Source organism: Macaca thibetana, chromosome X, assembly GCF_024542745.1.
Source record: "Macaca thibetana thibetana isolate TM-01 chromosome X, ASM2454274v1, whole genome shotgun sequence".
In the NCBI taxonomy this organism is placed as follows: domain Eukaryota; kingdom Metazoa; phylum Chordata; class Mammalia; order Primates; family Cercopithecidae; genus Macaca; species Macaca thibetana.
This window is the reverse complement of record NC_065598.1, coordinates 43,338,497-43,363,808: the sequence shown is the minus strand read 5'-3', so window position 1 is coordinate 43,363,808 and position 25,312 is coordinate 43,338,497. Positions and strand designations below refer to the sequence as shown.

Below are 25,312 nucleotides of genomic sequence, written 5' to 3'. Positions count from 1 at the left end.
CCCTCCCTCCCTCCCTCCCTCCCTCCCTCCCTCCCTCCCTCCCTCCCTCCCTCCCTCCCTTCCTTCCTTCCTTCCTTCCTTCCTTCCTTCCTTCCTTCCTTCCTTCCTTCCTTCCTTCCTTCCTTCTTCTCCTTAGGTTGTCAAAACAGCTTTTGAAAACCCCTTCTTCTCCCATCATTCTCAGCAAACTAACACAGGAACAGAAAACCAAACACTGCATGTTCTCACCCCTAAGTGGGAGTTGAACAATGAGAACACATGGACACAGGAAGGGGAACATCACACACCAGGGCCTGAGGGGGCAAGAGGACGGAGAGCATTAGGACAAATACCTAATGCATGTGGGGCTTAAAACCTAGATGATGGGTTGATAGGTGCAGCAAACAACCATGGCACATGTATACCTATGTAACAAACCTGCATGTTCTGCACATGTATCCCAGAACTTAAAGTAAAATCAAATAAAAAGAGAAAACCCCTTCTTCTCTCCAGCGTCACTCCTCCACAGCCCCAAGTTGCCTTTCTGAAACTGTCTTCTCCCCAGCTCCCTTCTGCTTTCCCCAGCTCCCTTCTCCTGCTTTCCCCAGATTACTTCCCTGCCCTTTCTAAGGTGAAAGCGATTCCACCTGTCTCATCTCCCGCCAATTTTCCCTTCACCCATTACCCAGATGCACACAACAGAGGCGGAAAAACCAAGAAGTTCTAACAAAAAACCTTCCTGAGAGATTAGGGCAGAGGAAAGGCTGCAAATATTAGATATCAATATTGATCCGTGTCACAACTGAAAACAAAGTAAGAGAGTGCAGGCAAATGTGTTGGAGGAAATTCTGGGTGGAGGTGACGCTTCTTAGTTTCCCCAAGGGCGAAGTTGTCTTGAATACTTTCGGATTTCCACTAGAAGGAAACAACACTATTTGGCCAGAAGATGGCACTCTTTTAAAACAAATGGGCGCAGCCCCCTAGCACAGGGGCTGGGCGATAGTCAATCATAGTTGTTAAAGAGCTCCAAGTGCAGAGAAGGGCTGGGCAGACAGGGGAACAGTAAAAGACTGATGGGGTGAACTATGGTCAATGGGACAAATAGGACTTAACAGTCAGCACTTATTAGTTGCAGATGTGGTTTTCTTTACCATTTAGTCATGCCGTTTCTGTTTTTCACTTCCTGTCTCACTATGTGGTGTCCTTACTCTCTTGCCACACGGTGATGCTTATGGAGGCCTGAGGATTCCAGTAACTTCCTCTTAAATCGTGCTTCCCCTACATTCCTAGCGTTTCAGGCTTTTCTGTAATAGCACTGACCAGAGCCACAATTAATGTGTTCCACAGTATCTACAATCAACTGTGTGCTCCATGAGGTGGGCTGTGTCTTGTACACTGCTGAATCACAGCATGGTGCCCACCTACCACATAGTAGGTGCTCAGTAAGTATGTGTTGAATGATGGTAAGAAATTCAAGGCAATAACTGCTCACAAAACTTAAGCGGTACTTCCTTTCTGCTATTCTAAAAGGTCGATGGAGAAGAGCTGATGCCTACTGAGTGCTTGCTGTGTTAAGCCCTTACCTGCATTACCTCCCTTTTCCCATCAATTCTATAAGACAGGTACTTCAAGTCACAGTAGTTATCTAGGGGCATGTAAAAAGTAAATGACACAAGGTGCAGGGGTGTCCTGTATCAATCCATCAAGATTCTCATTACTGTACTGCTCTGTGGACCTTTGAGAACCTCATCCCTGCCAGTCTTCGTCCCTTTTCTCTATCCCTACCTCCCCATCCCCCAGCACACACCCATACCTCTTTCCTCCACTCTGTTTCACCCATGGACCTCAGTGGTTTGTGGAAAATATATGAGGCCCATTAATAGAAAAACCTGATTCCCACTGAGGTGTTACTGTTTGGAGTGTAAATAAATAGTAGCCTTTGATGGATCACACCTGCATTAAGGGGCGGTCTTACTTGAAGGGCCCACAGCCCACCTTGAATGAGTGGCAAGTTTCCTCAAGCCAGCTTTTTCACATGAGGCTTCCAAATCTACTTTTCAGAAACTTGGCCCCAGGCTGAGACAACCAGTTCACATCAACTGCCACTTTGAGACCTGCTTTTGCCTTCAAACTCTGAAAAGAATTGCCTTGATCAAGGAAGAGAGCCAAGCCCTGGGCTGTGACAGAGGAAAGAGAACTGTTAGTATTACCTAGTACCTTCCTTTGTTTTCATCCTCTTCCTCTAATGTCTCAGTCAGCTTCCTTAGGCTAAGGGGCATGCCTTGCATGTTTACCACCACCTCGGTGTAAAGCAAGGAGTATAGTTTGAAAAAATTAATACACTCAATGTTGATGTCCTGTTTGCTGAAATTATATCATAGCACAGAATAAATGTTAACAGAAGAGCGGTGATTTCTATCTCACTGCAAATATGTGGTTTTTCCAATAAAGTCTGACACTGCTCTCGTCAATCGTGACATTCACATAGCAGGAGATAAACATTGCCATGGTATGCTGGGCTGGGGAAGGGTAATTTCTTAAGGGAGATTTCTGGTCTAAGAAGACTTTTTTTCTGTCTTTTTTTTTCTTTTTGCCCTTCCAACCCAGGCCTCTCTTACTCACTCTGGGTAGTTTTACAAAATGGTTGCTGGTCTTTGTGCTTATTTCTCAGAAAATCAAAGACATCCAAAAGGAACTTTTAAGTGATGCAAAATGCATCTTTTAAGTGATGCAAAACCAAACCTTGCACTTCTTTATCAAGGACTTGAAGACAACTTGGACATGTGAACCAAGCCTTCAAATGTTTTTTTTTTTTTTTTTTTTTTTTTTTTTTTTTTTTTTGAGACGGAGTTTCGCTCTTGTCATCCAGGCTGGAGTGCAATGGCGCGATCTCGGCTCACTGCAACCCCTGCCTCCCGGATTCAAGCGATTCTCCTGCCTCAGCCTCCCGAGTAGCTGGGATTACAGGCGTACACCACCATGCTGGGCTAATTTTTGTATTTTTAGTAGAGATGGGAGTTCACCATGTTGGTCAGGCTAGTCTTGAACTCCTGACCTCAAGTGATCCACCTGCCTCGGCCTCCAAAGTGCTGGGATTACAGGTGTGAGCCACCGCACCCACCCCAAATGTGTTTTAATTGGTCAGCAATCTTTTCAAGGAATTTGAATATAAATGCTCTTTAGAAGGGCACATACTTCCTAGGTCAGCCGGTCCTCAGTATTCCCAAATGCCTTATGTCTGCTGCCGTTCGTTTTTAGCTGCCCAACTCCTGAAGACAGTGGATTTAGGACTCCTATTTAGAAATGCTTATTTTTTCCCTTTGATCTTTCTGTTAGTTTTCTGTAGGTGGGGCTCCCTCATTGAGACAGAGATGGAATCATTTCCAGGGTTCCTTCCAATTCTGATTTTTCTTTCTTCCATGTAAAGAGTAGTGCAGAAATACAACCCACTAAAAGAAGTTCCTTTACCTAACAGGGATAGGTTCACAGAGAGAGCTCCATTCTATCTATAAAACCAAAGTTCAAGTTCACAATGTCTTTTACATGACAAGGCGACTCTGTATTTTCTATGGGAGTAAAGTAGATAATGCAGTACTCCACCCTGGATCTGCCGGGAATACAGGCTGGCTGAAGTTCCCAGCTACAGTTCCTCACTAGAAATCGTCCTTGAACCTGCCTTACCCCAGGTAACACCCTCTCTCAGAGGGAGGCTGATGAAGGGTCACAGAGTCCAGACCTCCTTGTCTCAATGAGGGACACTTCTGAAGGGTCTTCCTAGCTCCTCATTAGAACCTGTAGTTGCAACTGCATTGTAGGTCGACTCTCCTGCCCAGTCCTGCCTTCCTCACCCTCTTAGGTGTATTTTCTGAGGATTGTCTTCAATAAACTTTTTGCCCTGACTCTGTATCTTAGAGCCTGTTTCCAGGGAACCCAATCTAGGACAAGGAGTAAAGCAGGGTACAGAAAGACTGAATTTTTTGCCCCTGGCATACCAATAGGCAAAAATACAGCCCTGGCAACAAAATGCATAGACCACATTATGCTGCCATGAAAAGAATGCTTAGAAGCCATCTAATGCAACCCAACCTTTTCCAGATGTGGAGACCGAGAGAACCAAAGTGACTTGCTCAAGGTATCATAAGCTAATTAGGTGAGAAAACTTGGACCAGAATCCACATCTGTGGCCCAGTCAGGCAGGCTACAGTATTTCAGCATTTAATCAGTTCCCAGAAAACCTCAATAACACATGAGAGTCAAACTCAACTTTGAGAATTTGCAGTCGATACCAAACGATTTCCTAAGCCTATCCTCCATGGACAATGCCTCATTGTGACCTCTTGCTATAAGAAGCCATTGAACTTTCCGCATAGAGCTATCAACTCAATACAGGAGTTGAGTCTGTATCGGGGGTGGCAGTGCACTTTATTAACAAACAAAACAGTACCATACAGGCAAAATCTTACTTCAATGGCAAAGCACACGCATAGGTCTACTCCAACATGTAGCACTGGGGCAAACTTCAGACATGGAACATTAGGCACCAATTTCACAACCAGACTAAACATAGTTCACAATCCTTCAATCTATACTCTTCAGTGGAGGATAAGGCCTTATTTAACAGTTAACTGGGACAGACAGATGAAGGTTTAAAATCTAATTCTTGGCCTACCTATGGAGTGGGGCTGACTCAGCCTTCACGGCTGTGAAGTGGATGCCTTAACAGGGCCAAGATGTATCAGCCTCTTAAACTGACTTTCATTTCTCTGGTTCAGAGAAAAGGCTTATGGTATCTTCGTACTGGATGAACTCGCATATGGTGAGAGTCCTCAGCTCCAATTTCGTGTCTAGGCACATCTGGACTGGCATTCATTTTGATATCCAATCCGTAGATTAACAGGGTTAATCTAATTAGAATAAATTAAATGGTTTTCCAAAAAATTGAAAAGGGTAAATCACATACTTATGAGTTCTTCAATATTCAAGACTTTAAATATGTTAACAAACTGATTACTGTTCCAACTGTTGCCAGTTAAGGAGTTTAAGTCAGCATTTCCCAAAAGGTGTGTCAGGACTGAGTTAATCAGTAAGTTAATAGAAACAACTGCAATAGATTAGGGACGAGATTTCTCAAAGCAGTTTGATATAATATGCGGCAACTCCGTATGTACTGGAGCATATCCAATACATTCTCAAAACTCCTAAATTAGCTAAAGTGCAAGACAAAGAGCAGTAGAAAAATCCAGCTCTTAGGATAGGCAAAACTTTGGCAGATGTATGCCCTCACACTGGGGTCCAGCAACTTAGGTTTGAATTTATAAGGTTAATGATATAATAAACTGGGTTGGCTGGCTTCCCCTGGCAATTGTTAATTCCCCTTAAATAAAAATATGTTGATACATTTTAAAAAAGAAGCATTTTACAGCTGAAACCTTTGGAAAGGGCTTTTAAAATCTGAGTTTTTAAAATGGGAAAACAAGAAGTGGGCACCCTTCTGGGCCGACATTACTCCTAAGATAGAGAACTTAGTCTTCATATATAAAATGACTCAATTTTGCTTCCTTAAAGCGAGCTTGCTTTAAGGAAATTAGAGCCCTAATTTCTTTTCTGTTTGATAGTCTCAACAAATAACAGTCAAATTTCTCATGTGTATTTCAGTACTCAAGAGAAATTGGCATGCTATGCTAATATTTATGCAGAGGTAACCATGTTGAAGACATATGTAAGTTGAGAGGTATGTCTAATTCTGTGGTCATAGGAAAAAAAAGAAAAAAAGAAAACTGCTGCTTTCCCGAAGTTGAAATAGAATGTTACAACTGACAAGGATCCATCGGTGTCTAGCTGCCTTCCAGGGGGAAGGGAAGATGCCAATTGCAGTTGGTCCCACACAGAGCTAAGCGGGGAGCCCTCCCAGGGGACAGTCCTGCCACTATTTTCCTCTGCTCAACTGGAAAGCTGCACGCAAGTCACAGCAAGTCAGTCTCAACATTCTAACTCAGTTAAACACTCTCCTCCATAAGAAGTGAAAGAGGAAAAATACAAATAAGCTAGCACTGAGACTAGATGTCTAGAAAAGTCGGAGGAATTAGAAGTGGTCAGGAGATTCCTGAGGCAGCAGCTTACAAGATGTCCCCATTCTGGTCTGAGGGTCTGCATGCCACTTACTCCCAACACGGCTTTGCTTTACTATTTCCTGATCCAAAGTGGAGGCTGCTTCCTCCAGGAGGCTGGGAGCCTCTAGGCTCTGTAATGACACTTCACCATTGCCTAAGGGAAGACAAAGGACAGTCGCAGGCTGGGCCTTCACCTACTCCACCTCCACAGAGAGAAAGTCAAATGCTTTGTTTCTGAAATCATCAGGTATTTTGCATTGACGGGAATAAAAATAAGACACAGAAATTGTTTCTGATGAGCACATCACCTTTAACTTTTTGAATCTCAGAAAGTGATCACAAGGCTTTATTCTATCAATTCACATGAGTTGGTTTACACAGACAAAGAAGATGGAGCTTGATCTTACTGAAATTAATTAGGCGATTCGTTGAATTGTTTTTACTTTAACAATGATTGGAACTAAGCCAAAGGTAGTTAAATCCAGTACACTTAAAAATGGCCCAGTGACACAGCCTTTAAATTTGTCAATATTTTCCTTTGGTGATATTGAAAATCAATGAGTAGAGAGCATAGGAATAAAACTTCAAGACCGTGGCAGGAGCTTGTATTTGTACACCACGAATCCCAGGGCAGTTACTGATGTGGAAAATCCAATGATCTTCAGCAGACCAGAAACAGAAGGCAGGTTCCTCTCCCAGAAGGTGTGAGTGATTTCTACCGCTGGAACGTCCTAGATGAAGGAACACAGATCATGAGCAAAAAACTCATGCTGACATGGAGGAACAAAACACAGCTGCAAGATCCATGCATGGAGACCCCTGGGATAGTTGCATCTATAATTAAATCAGAGGCTAGAAGAAGGGAGATGTGAGTTTTATCTTCCATGATGGGTCTAAGGAGAGAGAGTGCCCAGAGCCACCAAACTGACCTTTGATTCAGGTTCTTGTACCCAGATGTCTTTCTCGTTCACCTTCCCGAGACCATTTAAGACCTGAAAGAAAGTGACCATGGTATTATGAAAAGAGGCTGTAGAGTTTCTACAGATTCAAGGCCCTGCTAGCCACAGATGAGCCCCATGAGTGAGGGGCAGAGAAATGGACATACAGATTCTATCAGTGTCAAGAACTAGCAAGACCAGATGCCAAAAACGTTGCCGTGACTCAGGAGGGAGAGAGCCTGGGCTTTCCTGCTTACCTCCCTAGCTGCTCGTTCTCCAGCCTCAACTGCCCCTTCCATGTAGCCGCTCCACTTTGTGGCAGTCTCTGTACCCGCGAAGAAAATCCTGCCCACGGGTTGACGAATCACCCTTCAAGGGAACCAAGAGGTTACACAGAGTTACTCGGGAAGGTGGGCAGGGTAAACGAGCCAAGCACTGCCCTCATTTAGTCTGCAGAAGGCACAGAAATTCGGACTGTTTAAAAAACACCCATATGACTTAGCCCAAGGTGAAGAGTCACTTTTTGTTTTCTGGGTCTGCGTAGAGGATCTGAACTTTCAAGCCAGGGAGAATCAGGCCATCAGATCATCAATCATTAAAGGGGATGTTGACCTTTGCCAAGCCAGCCAGAGCTGGAATATAAGAACATGTATTCAATCCCCAAATCAGATTTCTTTGCTATGTTTCCTGTTGGCAGTCCATTCTTCTCCCTCTCCTGTCTTTCTCGCGGGAGGGTGCACTCTTCTTGAGAACAGCCACAGGTCCAGCTTTGCAGGCACTCCCAGTGTGTCAGGAGGAACTACAGTGGCAAGTGGGAAGACAGGGACGTTAACTGTCATTTCTGGCAAAGGAGAGACCTGAGACATTATATGGGTGTGTCTCTTTAAGAAAACAACCTCTGTACAGTTAGCTTCTCTGAGCTTCTCTAGGGACTGGCTGAGGGCAAGGAAATGGGTCTCCTCTTACAAAGAAGGGCTGGACTGAATGGACAGCTGTCCCCTCCAACTTTCTTGGCTTTGACTCCTGCCATGTCCACAGCTAGTTTCATGAACTCTCCCAAGCTGCACGTCCTGCCCCCCACCCTGATGGCCTTCATCTCAACCCGCTGGCACTCCTTTTTCCAATTCCAGAACCCTGGGCTTCATCTATTCCTTATCTTAGTCTTGTCTTCTAGACTTCTACTTTGATGCCAGAACTAATCCAGTTCATCGATCCTGCTATTGTTAAACAAAGGCGATTTGAATCACTTAAGAAGAAAAGAAAAAAAAAAACCAAAAACAGACCAAAACCTCCTGTAACGAAAAGGTTAATAAATACTTCTTCCTTTTCAGTGGACAAATGTGACCTTGTATTAACATTCTAGCTCTGTCTCTCTGGAAACCAGATGAAGGTGTAATGCCATGTATGGAGGCAGCACCACTTATGCTAAAAGTGCCTCCCCTCCCGCCCCCACATTAGTAAACTGCATCCAGGCTGGGAGGACTCTAAATGAATTGTAAATACCTGGTAGGAGGCTATCACTTTGGGCTTCCCTGAGTGTGGTGTCTCTTGTAACTGAGCAAGTCTTATAACTGAGCAAGTTACTGGACACTATGCCTATGAAGCATAGAGATAATGGCTTCCATGGGGCAAGGGGCTTCTAGGTCAAGGTGGACTTCCCCACCCCACGTGGATGTCATTTCCTCACACCTCAACTGTATACAGTGAGGACTCTTCCCCTGAAGAGAACTGTCTGCAGATGCTCTGTTGGCAAGACAGACGTGTTGGATAAACAACGTCCAATGTTGTTCTGTGTTGACTGGCGCCAAGGAGCCTAAGGCAGTCATGTGAGACTAAAATGTCAAGTTGAGCTCACGAAGGCCCCTTGGAGGACACTGCAGCTTGCTTCATTCTCACAAGCACTGTTCACATCTGAAATCCTCCCCACTGTTCTGCTGTTGTTCTATATGCTGACAGCTATTGTTCTATGTAATGACATCTTTATTTTTCTATGGACATCCAGAAATATACAAGTATGATCTGGGACATGAGAAATGGGGATTTTGACAACTATTTCTAGAATTCCCATTGAACTCTGCTTTTCCTTTTAAATTTGGCACAGGTCTTGGATTAATTGGCGTAGTGCTTGTGTAATACCTTCCATATTGAGTCATGATCCCAGGAGGGAAGTACGCCGTGTAGCAGCCCCCAGAGTACTGCTCCTCACACCAGTTCTTCTCTTCATAGTGTACTGGCTGCAGTTCAGTGGGGAAGAAAATGCAAAAGAGAAAACAAAGCTGAAATGCTGCAAGTCAACAATATCGTTGCTTTAACAAAAAGTTTACATTAAGAAAATAAAGAAGATCCTGTTTTTCTAACTCACTCAAGGGGAAACATGAGAGTACCAAGTAATGGCCTTTTGTGAAGGACCATGTGGCAAAACATGTATCCTTTGCTCTTCCCATTTTCTTGATTAGGGAAGACATGGAAGTATTCCAGTATCTGGGAGAGAGGGGTATCCATCCATCCATGCAGATTCTGAAGTCTTTGGAGCTAAGTCTATAGGAAACCCCATCAACAATTCAGCTTGTGGAAAGGTCTGCTCAAATCTCTGGAGTCTCTAATAACAGACTTTACTTCCCCATCTACCAGGCATTATTGCTAAGAAAAGGGTGGGAAGGAGGAGTCAGAAGACAAACAAATGTCTAAGAAAGACTTTTTTCCCAACCCCTTCTCTAAGCTGGAAACATGAATGATGGGAATTCCACTAAAAAGGGGCAATTCAGATGAAAAATGTTTCCTAGGGGACATGAGAGAACCTTCTCTAATTTCCCTGGCACATTCACAAAGTTTTATTATTTGAACAGTTTAGAGGCAAACCCCTGAAAGAGCCCCCAGCTATTGGTATTTTTTCCAAAAAGACGTAATTTCATTCTCCTAATTGCTTTCAGTGGTGGATTGAAAGCACTGATATTCCTAAATGAGTTGTGAATTGAGTTCACACATGGAAAAATAAATTAGTATGACTTTGACCTGGGAAGAGACTCTAGATTCAGTCCATCTTGTCAAGTACCATACTACTTTGCCTTCGCCAACAAATGATGACATATCTGGAATTTAATTGTGCAGCAGGTAAGTGACACTGACTGAGGACAGGACTGTTCTGGGAACCCATCTCACCCATTCTTGACATGATCCCTGCAGCTCTAGGCTCTCATTACAATTGGCTGCCGGTTATCTAGTGAACATTTAAACAGCCCAAAGGAGTTGCTGTGTCAGAAATTACATGCACCTAACACCAGCTTTTAATGACCTTTTGTGACTGCTGAAGTTTATCCTCCAAGTTAAGCATATTGCTTTATACGCTCTTCATAAGACTGTCAGAAAATCAGAATCTACTTTGCTTTACTACTTATAATGAACAGAGAAGAACTTGCTAGGGATTAAAGCTGGGAGTTTCTTACATGTAAAGCTTCTTGGGATCCCAACACTTTGGCATAGAGCTCACAGATTTTCTTCTTCCTATAAAACAGAGCCAAAAAAAAAAAAAAATTAGGGAAGGAGTAACTGATGGGTATAGAATAAATCCAGTGAGTTCTAGAGCTCTTGGTATCAACCAGATTTATTACAGAAAAATTAAAATCCATGGCCTTCTGTAACTGCACAAATGAGCAGTTCCATGAATCCCTGCGCTCAAATTAACTTTCGATGCCTCAATAGTCATTTAATTTGAGGATTCAATGGAATTATTCTTTTCTTTTTTACATTTTTGCCTCTTTCACTACCTAATATGATATCTGCTTGAGATAAAAATGGGAAAAATGGATTCAATTAAGTTTAGCCAGTCCTAGGAACTGATTCTATATAACTTTTCTGGAATACGTAGAATTCTAAAATGATCCCTTTTACAAGTCTATAGTATAAGTGATGGTGTCTTTCAACTATCCTATGCTTGTGTTTTAATTACCTACAAACATATAAAGCTCATTTAATCTTTTAAGCATAACATAAGATATGCTATAGAGAAAGTATCTACAGTCATTTCAGTCTAGGAATTTGTCACTTGATAGAATGATCTGTGGACCACAGTATTTCAAAGTGTATCTGAGGGATGGGCACAATATGCTAATGTTACCTCAAACACAGCCTTTCGTTGTTCTCATAATTCATTATCTAAATGACTAGCCCAGAACATGGTATTTTCATGTCTGAAAAAATTAGTGGTTGTACTTATATAAACTCTTTTTGAAATGAAATACATTTTAACTCACAACTACTCATGGTGAATTTTTTTAAAAGGTCTAATTTACTAAAATCACCTGTTTTAGAAATTAATGGTTTTATTTCTGGATTTGTTTGCATAGGTTCACACTGATCCAGTTATATACTTTTCCTATTTACCTTTTATAGTTTTAATATAGTTTAAACATTTGAAAATGCTCTAAAATATTTGTTAAGGGATAACAAGCAACTGGAAAAATATTTGCTTAAAAATGTGGCAAAAGGTTTGAGTCAAATCTATAAGACAAGTATTAAAAGCTGAAGAGACAAAATTATGCAGGGCGGGGGGAGCTCAAGCTTCCTGGTAATAAAGAAATCGAGATTTAGAAATATACAATTTTACGTTGCCAATTACATTAGAAAATATTTTAAAGACATGCCCCCAATTTCTCTGAATAATGTGGGATAAAGTGTAACCTTATAAATTTATCTAAATCCTCACACTTATACCATTTATATAACTTCCAGAACATTCACCTCATAGGTATAAAGGCAGGAGGAGGAGGCGGATTATAAACTCTGCTTATTGTCACCATTTTCCATGGAAGGTTTTAAGGGAGAGACAAATGCCACTCCTGAGATGATGTCATGCAACATTAGATGGATATTTAGGTGGATAGTTAAATTTCAGGACAGTCAGAGAAAGTCTGGCTTCCTTCAAAGAGCCGCTCACATTATACATAAAAAGTCATAAAGGAAAGGAATAATGGGAAGAAGTCTCAAGACTACTGTCTGCCTGTCTGTCTCTCTCAGCCTGATTCAAGCCCCTTATTTCAGAGATGAGGAAACCGAGGCTCAGGGAACTGCAGAGATTTGTTTGATTTTGCTCAGCTAATTAATAGCAGGGTAAGGCTCTACGCTTCTGAGTAATCTGCCCATAGCAGGTACTCAGGAAATATTTGTTCAGTCAAAATCCATCCTCAGCCTACTATGGTACCCTCTTTGCCTAGTCTATGAAGAGATGACTGATTCTAACATCTACTTCACAAGGGTGTTACAAGCAATAATTCAGACATTTTGAGTTAATTAGAAAATGAAAGTATCGGCAATGATCATTCTAAAAAAGCTCAACAGTACTTAACTTATTACTATTATTATTATTTCTGAGATAGGGTCTCACTCTGTCACCTAAACTGGAATGCAGTGGCATGGTTATGGCTCACTGCAGCCTCAACCTCCCTGGACTCAGGTGATCCTCTCACCTCAGCCTCCCGAATTGCTGGGACTACAGATACATATCACCATGCCCGGCTAATTTTTCTATTTTTTGTGGAGACAGGGTTTCTCTATGTTGCCCAGGCTGGTCTCCAACTTCTACACTCAAGCAATCTGCCTGCCTCAGCCTCCCAAAATGTTGGGATCATAGGTGTGAGCCACTGCGCCAGGCCTGCTTAACTTACTTTCTGGATGTGTAATAAAATTTTTATTAAAGCAGAGTGAAACCTGAAATCCAATCAACCTCCACTGTAGTTAGTTTTCATTCATGAATGTTAAAAACAATTATAATAGTTATAAGTCATTATTTACTGTATTTCATATTATTAGAAGAGCCAAGGATGAGTTCATACAAACACAGGAAATTATCTTTCCTTTTCCCTTCTTCCCTTTAAAATTAAAAATTTTTGGAAAAGATATGTAAGGCAAGGATGTTAAAACAATGCACTGATTGATTAATTTGGTTCTAAAAATAACAGAACCTAAGTGATGGCCAAAAGAGGCCACTGTGCAAATCATCTTGTTGAACTTATTCACTGGTTTCTAAATCTGGTTGCTTGTCATAATCACCTGAAAGCCTTGTTGAAATATACAAATAGGCAGGCCCCACCTCAAATCTACTCAATCACAATATATAAGTCTTATAAAAACATATTTTCCAAACATCCTTTGGGATATTTTGATGCAGTCAGATCTGGGAACCACTGTTTTTGTCAATGACATATTCAGTAAGGGTTTTGCCTTACAAGAACTTTTGAGAAGTTCAGCCACTGTGTGGAATCATAACCAAATGTCTACCTACAGGCTGGTATTTATTTTACTATTAATAAGGAGGGAAAGCAGGAAATCCAAAAGAAAATGTCAGCTTAGTGTGGTGTAATGAAAAAGTATGCGTTATATGCTACTCCAGACTTTGTCACAAGCTAGCTGCGATGATTTGAATGTATGTGTCCCTCCAAAATTTAAATGTTGGAACTTAACCTCCAAGATGATGGTATTATGAGGTGGGGTCTTTGGGGAAATGATGAAATCAGGAAGATTCTGCCCTTATGAATAGATTAGTGCCGTTATAAACGGGCTGGAGGGAACTAGCTAGGCCCTTTCTGCCCTTCTGCCTTCCTCCAAGTGAGGACACCACCTTCATCCCTTTTTGTCCTTCCTCCTTCTGCCTTTTCTGCCATGTGAGAAAGTGCTACCTATGGAACAGGCTCTCACCAAATACTGAATTGAATCTGTTGGCATCATAATCTTGGACTTCCCAGCCTCTAGAACTGTGAGAAATAAGTTTCTATTCTTTATAAATTACCCAGTTTCAAGCATTTGTTACAGTATCACAAATGCACTAAGACACTAGCTATGGAGCCTTGAACAAATCATTCCCTATCACTGGACCCCAAATCCCTCCTCTACTGAGTGAGTAGAGTTAATTTTTAACAACCATGAGATTCCACAATCTCATGGTTGTTTGAATCTCATGGTTGTTGAGATTCAACCATTTACCACTTACAGTGAACAGAGAAGAACCTGACAGGGATTGAAGCTGGGAGTTTCTTCCATGTAAAGCTTACATGCAAACCATGAGATTGTTGAATCTCACGGTTGTTCAAATAAACAAATCCGTGTGCACATGTAGGAACTCATTCTGCAGCCTTTCCCCCACTTCTAAAGTCATCAGAGTAACTCCCAAAGCAAGGGCTGCTAATGGGTTAGCTGTTTAATTTTTTTTAATTACATTCAGAGAAAAGTCTGTATTTTTGTGTATGTATTGGACCTCTTTAAAAGCTAGCAGAGGTTTTAGGGCTACCCAGAGGCATCCCTCCAACAGCCAAATAACTCTGATGTTAAAAGGCTAATCTCTCCAGGTAAGATTTTAATTGAACAAAGGATTCCAAAACAAAACAAAACAAATATACCATGACAGAAAGAGAAAGGGAGAAAGAAACAAAACAAAAAGCCACTGTCCTAAAATAAATTTTATATTAGGAAACTTTCAGATAAGGGAACACCAGAACTGTGTACCAGATAATCAGTAGTGAATACTTTCATGTACACAAGTTGCTACAAGTTAAAATACACTTTTTAGAAAGTCCATGTCAGAGAATCTTAGAAAAGGATTATGGCCTTGAAAGGGGATTGGGATTCGGTTTTTACAGCTTTTTTCACAGCTCATATTTTCTATTATTTTCTCCATCCATCTCACAGGGAAATCCTACCTCTTAACCATTATAAAATAAACACAAACATGTAAAATTAATATATGCACATGGGCAAGGGCTAGGTCAAGAGGGCTATAGCAAAATACAGAAGGTTGGTTTGTTGGAATTTTGAGAATATTTGTGAAGTACTGTGTTTTTCCTCATGTTATTCTACTAGTGTCAGTGCAAAATCACAATACAAAGCTAACTTTTTCATCTATTTTTCAGTTATAAATCTCTTACCTTATTTCCTTATGTAGTTTAGCAAGTCGATCAGCTTTCCGGGCAAGAATGAAGCTGGAGAGAGAGGTTACATTGAATGATCAGGTTACAGCTGTTTATCTTAAGAGCTGCCCTTTCTTTTTGAAGTATTCTTAACCTGTAGCTATTCAGCATTAAATGAACTCTCTCAGACTCTCCTCCTCTACTAGGGCAAATGCCATGTTGTCTTTGGTCTGCCTGTGTGTCCAAAACCCCTGCTAGGCTGTGATTCCCTACATGACCAGTGACCTCCTATTCAATATTTTACTTCTAAAGTTTAACATGATTTTTGGCATATAGTAGAAAATCAAATGTTGAATGAATTAATGTTGTGCTAAATGATTATTCTGGTAATGACTGTTGCCTTCTGCCAAATACGTTATTGAAGCTGGAAAAACAAATATAAACATGTGTCTGTAGTGGAGGCCACAGTGGGCCCCCCAGGCCTCCCTTTGGGACCAGGCAATCATCACTCAGCTCACAGCTGAAATCTTCCCCAGTAATTGGACGGGACAGCAGAGAATGCCTTGCTCAAGGTCTCACCCCTCCCCAGAGTTGTCCTGACCTAGATGCAGTTGAAGACAACTCTGAAGGGCCACCCAGCTCCAGAACTTCCAAGGGAATGGGGGAGGCTTTTGTTGGGACAACACTGGAGCTCAAGTTCTGCTTAATCCTTCCGCCATAGGTAGTCATCCCCAGAGCACTTCCCAATAAACCTCCAGCACCCAAATCTCCAGCTCTGTGTCAGCTTCCCTGGAAACTGACCTGATATAGTCCCCAAATAAAGTAACTCAATAAAACTCAGTTATAACCTGCCTGCTCCCCTTTAATCAAATAGATTCTATTTATTATACTGATATTACTAACTGCATGTATATTTAAAAGAATTGAATTGTGACATGAAGTCCTTAGTTATACTATTATTAGAAAGCGTTCGGCTGGGCACTGTGGCTCACGCCTGTAATCCCAGCACTTTGGGAGGCCGAGACGGGTGGATCACGAGGTCAGGAGATCGAGACCATCGTGGCAAACACAGTGAAACCCCGTCTCTACTAAAAATACAAAAAATTAGCGGGGCGTGGTGGTGGGCGCCTGTAGTCCCGGCTACTTGGGAGACTGAGACAGGAGCATGGTGTGAACCTGGAAGGCAGAGCTTGCAATGAGCGGAGATCGCACCACTGCACTCCAGCCTGGGCGGCAGAGTGAGACTCTGTCTCAATTAAAAAAAACAAAAAAACAAAAAACAAAGAAAGCTTTAAAAAATCCAAATGATCTAAAGGACAATGAAATTATTTTTCCATTAAAAAATTTTTAAATGTGTATTTCTTTTATTCAAGACCAAAAGGACAGATAGATCAGTGCAAAAAAACAGATATTTCCTCCTCTCCCTACCCCCAAATTAAAGTGTTCCTCAAATTGGATTGGCAGTTCCTTTAGGGCTGTTATTTGAGATCACTCTGAGAAGCAAAAACGTATGTTAATGCAGAGAATAGCATTTCAGAGAAAGCTGTGGACTATTTAGGAAATCTGAACTATTGAACTTTATGGAATATAGTCATAATTTTGCATGATTTAACGCCTTAAGTTACAGCTTGTTATTGATTATTTTAGTTAGATTTTGGGTTTATGTAAGAATCAGTATGTTTAGATGTATATAGTATTTTTTAATCATCAATATCTGATAAAAGATTAAATGATTTATCTGAAAACATTTTTAGTCAACTCGTCTTGTATACTTTTTACAGTTCCCTTCCCAAAGGGCAGTTAGTGTTGGTTATTTCTGCCATATCTCAAGTCATGAATGAAATAATCTCTTTGATCTAATTCCAACTATGGATAAATAAGCTTTAACTTACTTTGGTGTTTTATTGAGGAAATTAAACATGCTGGCTTTGTGTTGGAAATGTTTCACAGTTCTAAAGTACAACGTCCTTTCTAGTTTCCAAAAGGTTATTAGAAACACAGTGCTGGGCAATTACCACCCCTGTCTTCAAGGTTTTCGTGGCTGTGGCCATGAGCAAAGAGCAGGGTGGAGGCAAGTATCAAGATGAAAGAAATTAGAATATCACTTTCTAAGAATTGCCTAAATAACTCCATTAACAGCGGGTCAGTTATTTGAGCCCTGAATAACCTAGTTAATAATAATGCTGAAGAAAGCCCAAAAGCATTGTACACATAAAAACTTGCACCCACAACCAGCGCTCAATAAATGGTAGCTTTAATTTTTAACACCACATCGCCAAGAAACAGATCATTTTGCTATTCCTCAGTTTCCAAGGAAACTCTCATCTTCTATACTTGGTTCTCTATAACCAATTATTATTATTTTATATTTGTTTTAGCCCCGCTGTCCACAGAACACAACTGTTTAACATTTTCCTTTTATACTATTTATCTTAAGTAAAATCATCAAAATATTGAGTTCTACTTTCAAAAAAAAAAAAAGAAAGAAAGAAAGAAAGCCCAAAATGGCAGAAGACATCACTATATCTAACTCCTAGGGCAAGAAAAACATCAATGCTCTTCCATTCACAGTTGGATTGGTCTTCACTGACATTCTCCTGAAACCTGTAGCTGAACCTCCTGCTTTTCTCTGGCATATAGAAGATGATGTCAAACTACCCAAACAACCTATATCCTTTTCTGCCCATTGGGGTTAGAGATGAAGAGGATGTGTTATTCCAACGGTCATTATGTTGTAAGCACCTGCCTTTCTCAGGGAGGCTGGTGTTCTTATATGTTACAGTGAGAGAGGTGGTTATAAAATGTCTCATTAGTAACCCAGCAGCACAACCTGCTTTCTAAGTTCCCTGGGATGTGGGTCTGCTCCTTTTGCCTTTGTAATTTTCCTTCAATGACATGATGTGCATGAGTTCACCTTTCCCTTTGAGCAAGAGGTATGCATTTCCCAGGGGTAAAGGGGAGACCACTGGTCTCCCCTTTAAAAGTCACTTGATTGCTACTGAAGCTATGTTCTTTTGTTACGGAGTGGCAGAACAGATCGCCTTTTATTTGCATAGTTTTTGAGGAGGCCAAAAGGCAGGCAACAGGGAGGCTGTGGAACTCCTTAGCAATTCCTTTGTGGAGACCCCACTTCCTTCTCAGGACCCCCTAACCCCCATCGAGTAGGGCAGCTGTGTGCCGGAATGGGAAGAGAAGGGAAGAGCTCTCATTTTCCCTACACAGAACCAGATCCTGGAACATCTGCACACTTCGGAGGTTAAGTGAAGCACCACTGGTGAAAGATAACTAGAGTGACCCACCAGAAAAACTGCCATGCCATCCAATCAAGGCCTGGCTCAACTCTGAACTGTGCCTCCTAATTGGTCAGCTATCTTATATCTTAGGGTGACAACTAACATTTGCTATGTAGCAGATATCTGGAATGGAGAAAAGGATAAAACCGAGAACCCCTCCATTTAGAATTTTTTGATAGAATAAAGTGGTTAGTTCTCATTTCAGAATGGCTGTGGACATTCTGCCTGTAGGCAGGGGTGGCTACCATACTGCCTGTCTAGCTGCTTTTTTTCACTCTGTCCTCAACATGTAAGCTTTGTGTGAGAGAAAGACGTACATGGGTACAAGTTCAAAATGGTGTCAATTTTAGTAAAGTTTCCCAGTATTCTTGTGCTAAACACAAAACATTACTGCAATATTTTAATACATTACATATTTTGATAGCATTATTCATCATTGCTTGAGCTTAATTCCAAAGCAATATACTTTAACAGCATCCACACCAATACATCAACACAATTTGGAAAATGTAGAACAGCCAGCTCTAACTTACCCCATGATGGCAGGCAGTGATCCATCCGGCTTGGTGTCATCCAAGGTTATTGAAATTGGAGCATCTTCATCTTCAATGATCATGCAGCCACAGTAATCTTAACCAGGAGAAAAATCAATGGGAGATCGAGACCAAGCTCATCAGAGACACCCATACACACATAAATATATATAAACTATTTTTTAAGAGGAAAGCAAATCTTAAACTCTTGGTCTTGGCCCCAATCCTAGATGCTATGCCTTGTTAAATACACACACTGAATATATAAAGATGTCTATTCACCCACAGACAGAAAATGACCCATCTCCATCACCTTTAACTAAAGGGCTTATGACCAACCAATGCATGACAAAAATGGTCAGATGACCCTGGCTCCTAGCATACATGAGGAAAGAGAAGGGCTGCGCTGGAGGGAATGACCCAATCCAGGGAAGAAGTGGCAGGAGGGAATCTGATGAGTATAACCAGAATGCTTATCAACAATAGCCACCATATCTGGGATGCTTTCTAAGTCCAAGATCCCACCTCATTTAATTCTCACAACACCTTAGTGGTAGGTATTACTGTCACCACTTTACACCTACAGTCTGATGCTAGCAAGCAAGCGAAGTCCTGGAATGTGTAACTTCAATGCAGTGCTCTTTCGATGGTGCCTGCTGACCTCACTCTGCTCATAAAAAGTAAGAAGCAGGACAGACGCCAGGAGCCAGGGCAATGGTGGCCTTATGACTGATGTGATCTCCTTCTTCCCTCTCATTGCCAACAAGTGCTCTTGGGGTCATCATGTGTGGCCAAGGATATGAGGAAATTGACAGACCAAGATTTCTAACCCTTTTTCTACCAATTTGAAAATACTTTGTTTCTATTCAATACCTTCTGTTCAATAATCCTAAAACAGTGTGATTTCTTCATATAATAGTTTAAACATGAATAATAGCAGCCTACCCTTCTTCTTCCAGAAGGCCTCCTTGTAATACATCATGCACTTAATGATAGCTCCCATTGGAAGACGCTGAATTAGCTGGTTTCTCTCTGCTGGAAGCTCTGGTCTGAAGTGAATCTTGGCCGTCAAGGTCGGAGGGATCGCATTAATTACGTATTTGCACTAAGACACACACAAGCAAAATATTACCTCAAATGTGAGCTGCAGTCTTTGTAGCAGGCATGAAAAATCATCTTTATCACTTCTAAACAACATTGAGCAGTAAAAACATACAAAATGAGACAATGAGGCAACTGTAAGGCAACAAAACAGATCAAGGTCGGTCAACCAAGGCTGGTAATTTGGAAGACTGAGGCGGAAACATGTCAGCATTAATTATGCTACTGCTTGAATTGTACCTGGTTAGAAGCTGCAAAAGACACAAGGCCTATTTACTATATGCTCCTTTTGACTCAACCGAGTTACCTCATAATGTTCATGGTTCAATGTCTCTATGATGATGTTGTCACTTGACTGGTCAACATGAGTGACAGGTTGGTTCAGCTTCACTTTGTCTCCGAGGAGGTCCATTATCCGTTCGCTCACTTGACCAGATCCACCTACAAACTTCCGTTCCTACAGGGGGAGGTAGGTAGGACAGGAAACATTATGAAAGCCCAAGGAAGGAAAATCCTATTGGCTACTGATTAGAAAACCTCCAGAAAGTCACAGGCCACACCTCCAATATCTGCACACTTAACTGTCAGAAGAATTCATTAGGACAGAGGCAGAGTTGGCCAAGACAATTCAATGATCATTCCCTGCACAGCTTCCAGCAAAGAAAAGCCATTAAAGTTTATAAAAATCACAGAACCAGAAGAAATGTTCCACTATGCCAATGCTGCCCTGACCAAGTGGGAATATCAGCGAGTTTGTGGGCTTCAAATGCCCAAGAGTGCAGGGTGTGGAGGGAGCCCTGGGAAGGGGCGGACACTGTGCTTACTCCAGAGGATGAGGTTTCTAATTTCCTTTGATTCCTGTAGTTCTGGGCTGAGGTTATCCAGGCAGGTAAGGATGCAGATGGTGCCATATTATAGAAAAAGTTACAGGGTGCTTTTAGGGATAGTCATGTCCTACTAGTCACCACCAAATGATGTTCTAAGAATGGGAAGAAGGGCCAGGTGCAGTGGCTCATCTGGGGTCAGGAGTTCAAGACCAGTCTGGCTAACATGGTGAAATCCCATCTCTACTAAAAATACAAAAACTAGCCAGGCGTGGTGGCACATGCCTGTAATCCCAGCTATTCGGGAGGCTGAGGGAGGAGAACCACTTGAACCCAGGAGGCGGAGGTTGCAGTGAGCCAAGATTGCGCCACTGCACTCCAGCATGAGTGACAGAACTAGACTCCATCTCAACAATAAAAAGAATCGGAATATCAGATCTTGAGTAACTTTTTGCAAAACTATCTGTAAGTTTCAAGGTGGAGGCAGAGGGTGAAGGCTAAGCATCTGCTTGTTCCTTTAGATATTGTTAAATAGTTCTCTTGAGCGGCCCTTATAAGACCAGAAGTGCTCTACCCCCTGCCTTCTGCTATGATCACCATGGAAATGTTTCCAGCTTAATCTAAGAAGGTAACTCCTTAACACAATGCTTTTGCTAAGAACCAGAAGGATATTTTTAGCCTATTATAGAAAATTCTTTTTTTTTTTTTTCTTGAGATGGAGTTTCACTCTTGTTGCCCAAGCTGAGTGCAATGGCACGATCTCGGTTCACTGCAACCTCCGTCTCCTGGATTCAAGTGATTCTCTTGCCTCAGCCTCCCGAGTAGCTGGGATTACAGGTGCGTGCCATGACGCCTGGCTAATTTTTTGTATTTTTAGCAGAAATGGGGTTTCATCATGTTAGCCAGGCTGGTCTCAAACTCCTGACCTCAGGTGATCCACCCGCCTTGGCCTCCCAAAGTGCTGGGATTACAGGTGTGAGCCACCGCACCTGGCCAGAAGATTCTTTAAATGGTTAGAAGTGCACAGCCCACCACTTAACAGATTCCTCAATCACGCTTCTCCAGAAAACTGCATAAGCAGCCATGCAGTGATTTTTGCACTTTTGTAACTGGCTACTGTTTTAATGACAATACCAAAGTTCTTCATAAAAAATATTCCTGGCTAGGCATGGTGGCTCATGCCTGTGATCCTAGCACTTTGAGAGGCTGAGGCGGAAGGACTGCTTCAGCCCAGGAGTTGGAGACCAGCCTAGGCAACAAAGTGAGACTCTGTCTCAAAAATTAATTTAAAAAAAGGAAAAAAATTCCCATAGTGGTTCAGACCTAAATTCATGATTCGTCTTTCTTCAAGAAACCCGGACCAATCTGGTCTGTTTTCTAAGAGTTATTTTGAGTTTTAATGCGGTGGAAAGACCATGAACTGTTTCTGTCTTGTTCACTGTCCACCCCTCCAGGTCTAGTATTTGTTGAATTAAATTATAGGATAAGCCTAAGTTCTTTAGAAAAATATTGTGATCATGGTTTGAGATTAATCATCTGAACCATATTTTCCAAAAGGTCATGTAGAATTTGGCTAGAAGTATCCTGGCTCCTCTGAATGAAGGACACAAATATCAAATATGAATCAAAATACCTCAGAAAGTAAAATACTGGCTAAAAGGAGTAATCTGGCATTTCTGCCTGTAAGTAAAGACACTTAAAAAATGCAACTGTCCTGCGTTTGTCAAAGCTAAGGGTCAAATGGGCAATGACTCTTGGTGTCACAAGAACTTGGGGATTTCCGGTGACCTCCTCAGGAGAGGAATAATTCATTTGGTAGAGAAAGACTCTATACCTTGTACTGTGCACTCAGAATTCGGGAACTCAGAGAACCTAAGTTAGAAGTAAACTGCTACTAATTAAACCTCATACCATCCAAGCACAACATTTATAGAACAGAGATACCCATTCTCTTTGGATAACAGAAAGGGTTGAAGCAGAGAATCTCAGAGTCTGGGGAATTAGGATTCTGGCTTCGCCATGTGTCCAGCCAATGAACCAAATAAGTCTACTTATTAATAAAGGAAATGATATGGAAACTGGGCAAATTCAAGTGGGTAGCAAAAACTAAGAATCCAAAAGGCAGAATTTACTATTGCAAGAGTGGCCATAATCACTTGTGTGAATTAGAAGGAAGAACAGTCACTTCCATTCTGTAACAGTTAACATAAAAGAATAAATCTGATAAACAGATGGGACAGAAACCTGGTATCTGGAACAGAGATGATTTTAAGTACAATAATTGTACAATTTCTAGAATTTTGGAAATTATTTTAGGAATTTAGCTTCTCCTACATAAACAGCCTAATTTTACCTGCCACCAAAAGGAAGCAACTTAATTCTCAAAACCTAATTAATTCAAAATGAAACATTCTTTATCTGTGAACTCCTTTTCAGGAGTGACAAAAGGAAATGAGAAATTATTTTTTTCAGAAAATTTTTTGAGTTAATTTCACGCTGCTAATTATTCATGTTTCAAAATACTGAAGCAATTATTAAAGACACTGCCCTGGGAGAAAGCAAAATCACAGATGAAGCTCTTGTTTCAGAACAGACACATACACACCATACCTGGCCGCCATTGGTGACAGAGAATATCCGAGTGGTGCCCCCACACTGCTTCACATACCACAAGAACCATAGGGCAGACACTTCGTGAGGCTCAGAGGTCACATTGATATTCACAAAAAGAGTAGCAAACTGCCTAGCAGTCCTGTTTACAGAACAAAAGTGGAAGTCAGTTATCAATATGTATAGGAGTCAGATAATGTAATGTTTTTACAACACTATTTAGTGTGTTCAGGAAGTTTTTCTACTGCAATTGAAAAAAAAAACCACCCTCAAGGATTCAATTTCTGAAGGAATGCATTCTTTAACTCTTAGAGAAACTAACGTTTTCTCCTGCTTAAGAAATTATGAGTTGAAAATGAGCGGAGGGTCCAGCAAGATGGCCGAATAGAAACAGCTCTGGTTTGCAGCTCCCAGTGAGATTCACGCAGAAGGTGGGTGATTTCTGTGTTTCCAACTGAGGTACCTGGTTCATCTCATTGGGACTTGTTGGGCAGTGGGTGCAGCCCACGGAGGGCGAGCTGAAGCAGGGAGGGGCGTCACCTCACCCGGGAAGTGCAAGGGGTCGGGAATTTCCCTTTCCTAGCCAAGGGAAGCCCTGAGAGACAGTACCAGGAAGAACGGTACACTCCTGCGCAGATACTGTGCTTTTCCTACAGTCTTCGCAACCGGTAGACTTGGAGATTCCCTCCGGTGCCTGGCTCAGTGGGTCCCACACCCACGGAGCCCAGCAAGCTAATATCCATTGGCTTGAAATCCTCGCTGCTATTGCAGCAGCCTGAGATCAACCTGGGATGCTCAAGCTTGGTGTGGGGAGGGGCGTCCGCCATTGCTGAGGCTTGAGTAGGCAGTTTTATGCTGACAGTGTAAACAAAGCCAAGGGGAAGTTTGAACTGGATGGACCCCACCACAGTTCAGCAAGGTCTACTGCCACTCTAGATTCCACCTCTGTGGGCAGGGCATCTCTGAACAAGAGGCAGCAGCCCCAGTCAGGGACTTATAGATAAAATCCCCATCTCCCTGGGACAGAGCACCAGGGGGAAGGGGCAGCTGTGGGTGCAGCTTCAGCAGACTTAAATGTCCCTGCCTGACAGCTCTGAAGAGAGCAGTGGTTCTCCCAGCACAGCGTTTGAGCTCTGATAATGGACAGACTGCCTCCTCAAGTGGGTCCCTGACCCCTGTGTAGCCTGACTAGGAGACACCTCCCAGCAGGGGACAACAGACACCTCATACAGGAGAGCTCTGGCTGGCATCTGGTGGGTGCCCCCTTGATCCTTCCAGAGGAAGGACCAGGCAGCAATAGTTGCTGTTCTGCAGCCTCTGCTGGTGAAACCCCAACAAACAGGGTCTGGAGTGGACCTCCAGCAAACTCCAACAGACTTGCAGCTGAGGGGCCTGTTAGAAGGAAAACTAACAAGCAGAAAGGAATAGCATCAACATCAACAAAAAGGACATCCATACAGAAACCCCATCTGTAGGTCACCAACATCAAAGACCAAAGGTAGATAAAACCACAAAGGTGGGGAGAAACCAGTGGAGAAAGGATAAAAAATTCCAAAAACCAAAACGCCTCTTCTCTTGCAAAGGATCACAACTCCTCACCAGCAAGGGAACAAAACTGGATGGAGAATGAGTTTGACAAATTGACAGAAGTAGGCTTCAGAAGGTGGGTGATAACAAACTCCTCCGAGCTAAAGGAGCAGGTTCTAACCCAATGCAAGGAAGCTAAGAGGCTTGAAAACAGGTTAGACGAATTGCTAACTAGAATAACCAGTGTAGGGAAGAACATAAATGACCTGATGGAGCTGAAAAACGCACCACGAGAACTTTGTGAAGCAGACACAAGTTTCAATAGCTGAACTGATCAAGCAGAAGAAAGGATGTCAGTAATTGAAGATCAACTTAATGAAATAAAGCAAGAAGACAAGATTAGAGAAAAAAGAGTGAAAAGAAACGAACAAAGCCTCCAAGAAATATGGGACTATGTGAAAAGACCAAATTTATGTTTGACTGGTATACCTGAAATTGATGG

At 41.9% G+C, this 25,312-nt stretch overlaps 1 protein-coding gene across 1 annotated transcript in view; it reads right to left on the bottom strand.

The window, feature by feature from the left end:
- Positions 1 to 4,384: 4,384 nt before the first annotated feature.
- Positions 4,385 to 25,312, bottom strand: part of LOC126945545 (amine oxidase [flavin-containing] A-like) — an 85,552-nt gene continuing 64,624 nt past the window's right edge. Inside the window, exons 6-15 of the mRNA XM_050775579.1 lie at positions 23,284 to 23,425; positions 20,157 to 20,306; positions 19,694 to 19,853; positions 18,749 to 18,845; positions 14,941 to 14,994; positions 10,471 to 10,528; positions 9,164 to 9,261; positions 7,285 to 7,396; positions 7,019 to 7,081; positions 4,385 to 6,820 (exon numbers count right to left, since the gene is read on the bottom strand). Coding sequence (XP_050631536.1) covers positions 6,674 to 6,820; positions 7,019 to 7,081; positions 7,285 to 7,396; positions 9,164 to 9,261; positions 10,471 to 10,528; positions 14,941 to 14,994; positions 18,749 to 18,845; positions 19,694 to 19,853; positions 20,157 to 20,306; positions 23,284 to 23,425 — 1,081 coding nt within the window. The 3' untranslated portion in view covers positions 4,385 to 6,673. The remainder of the gene's footprint in view (positions 6,821 to 7,018; positions 7,082 to 7,284; positions 7,397 to 9,163; positions 9,262 to 10,470; positions 10,529 to 14,940; positions 14,995 to 18,748; positions 18,846 to 19,693; positions 19,854 to 20,156; positions 20,307 to 23,283; positions 23,426 to 25,312) is intronic.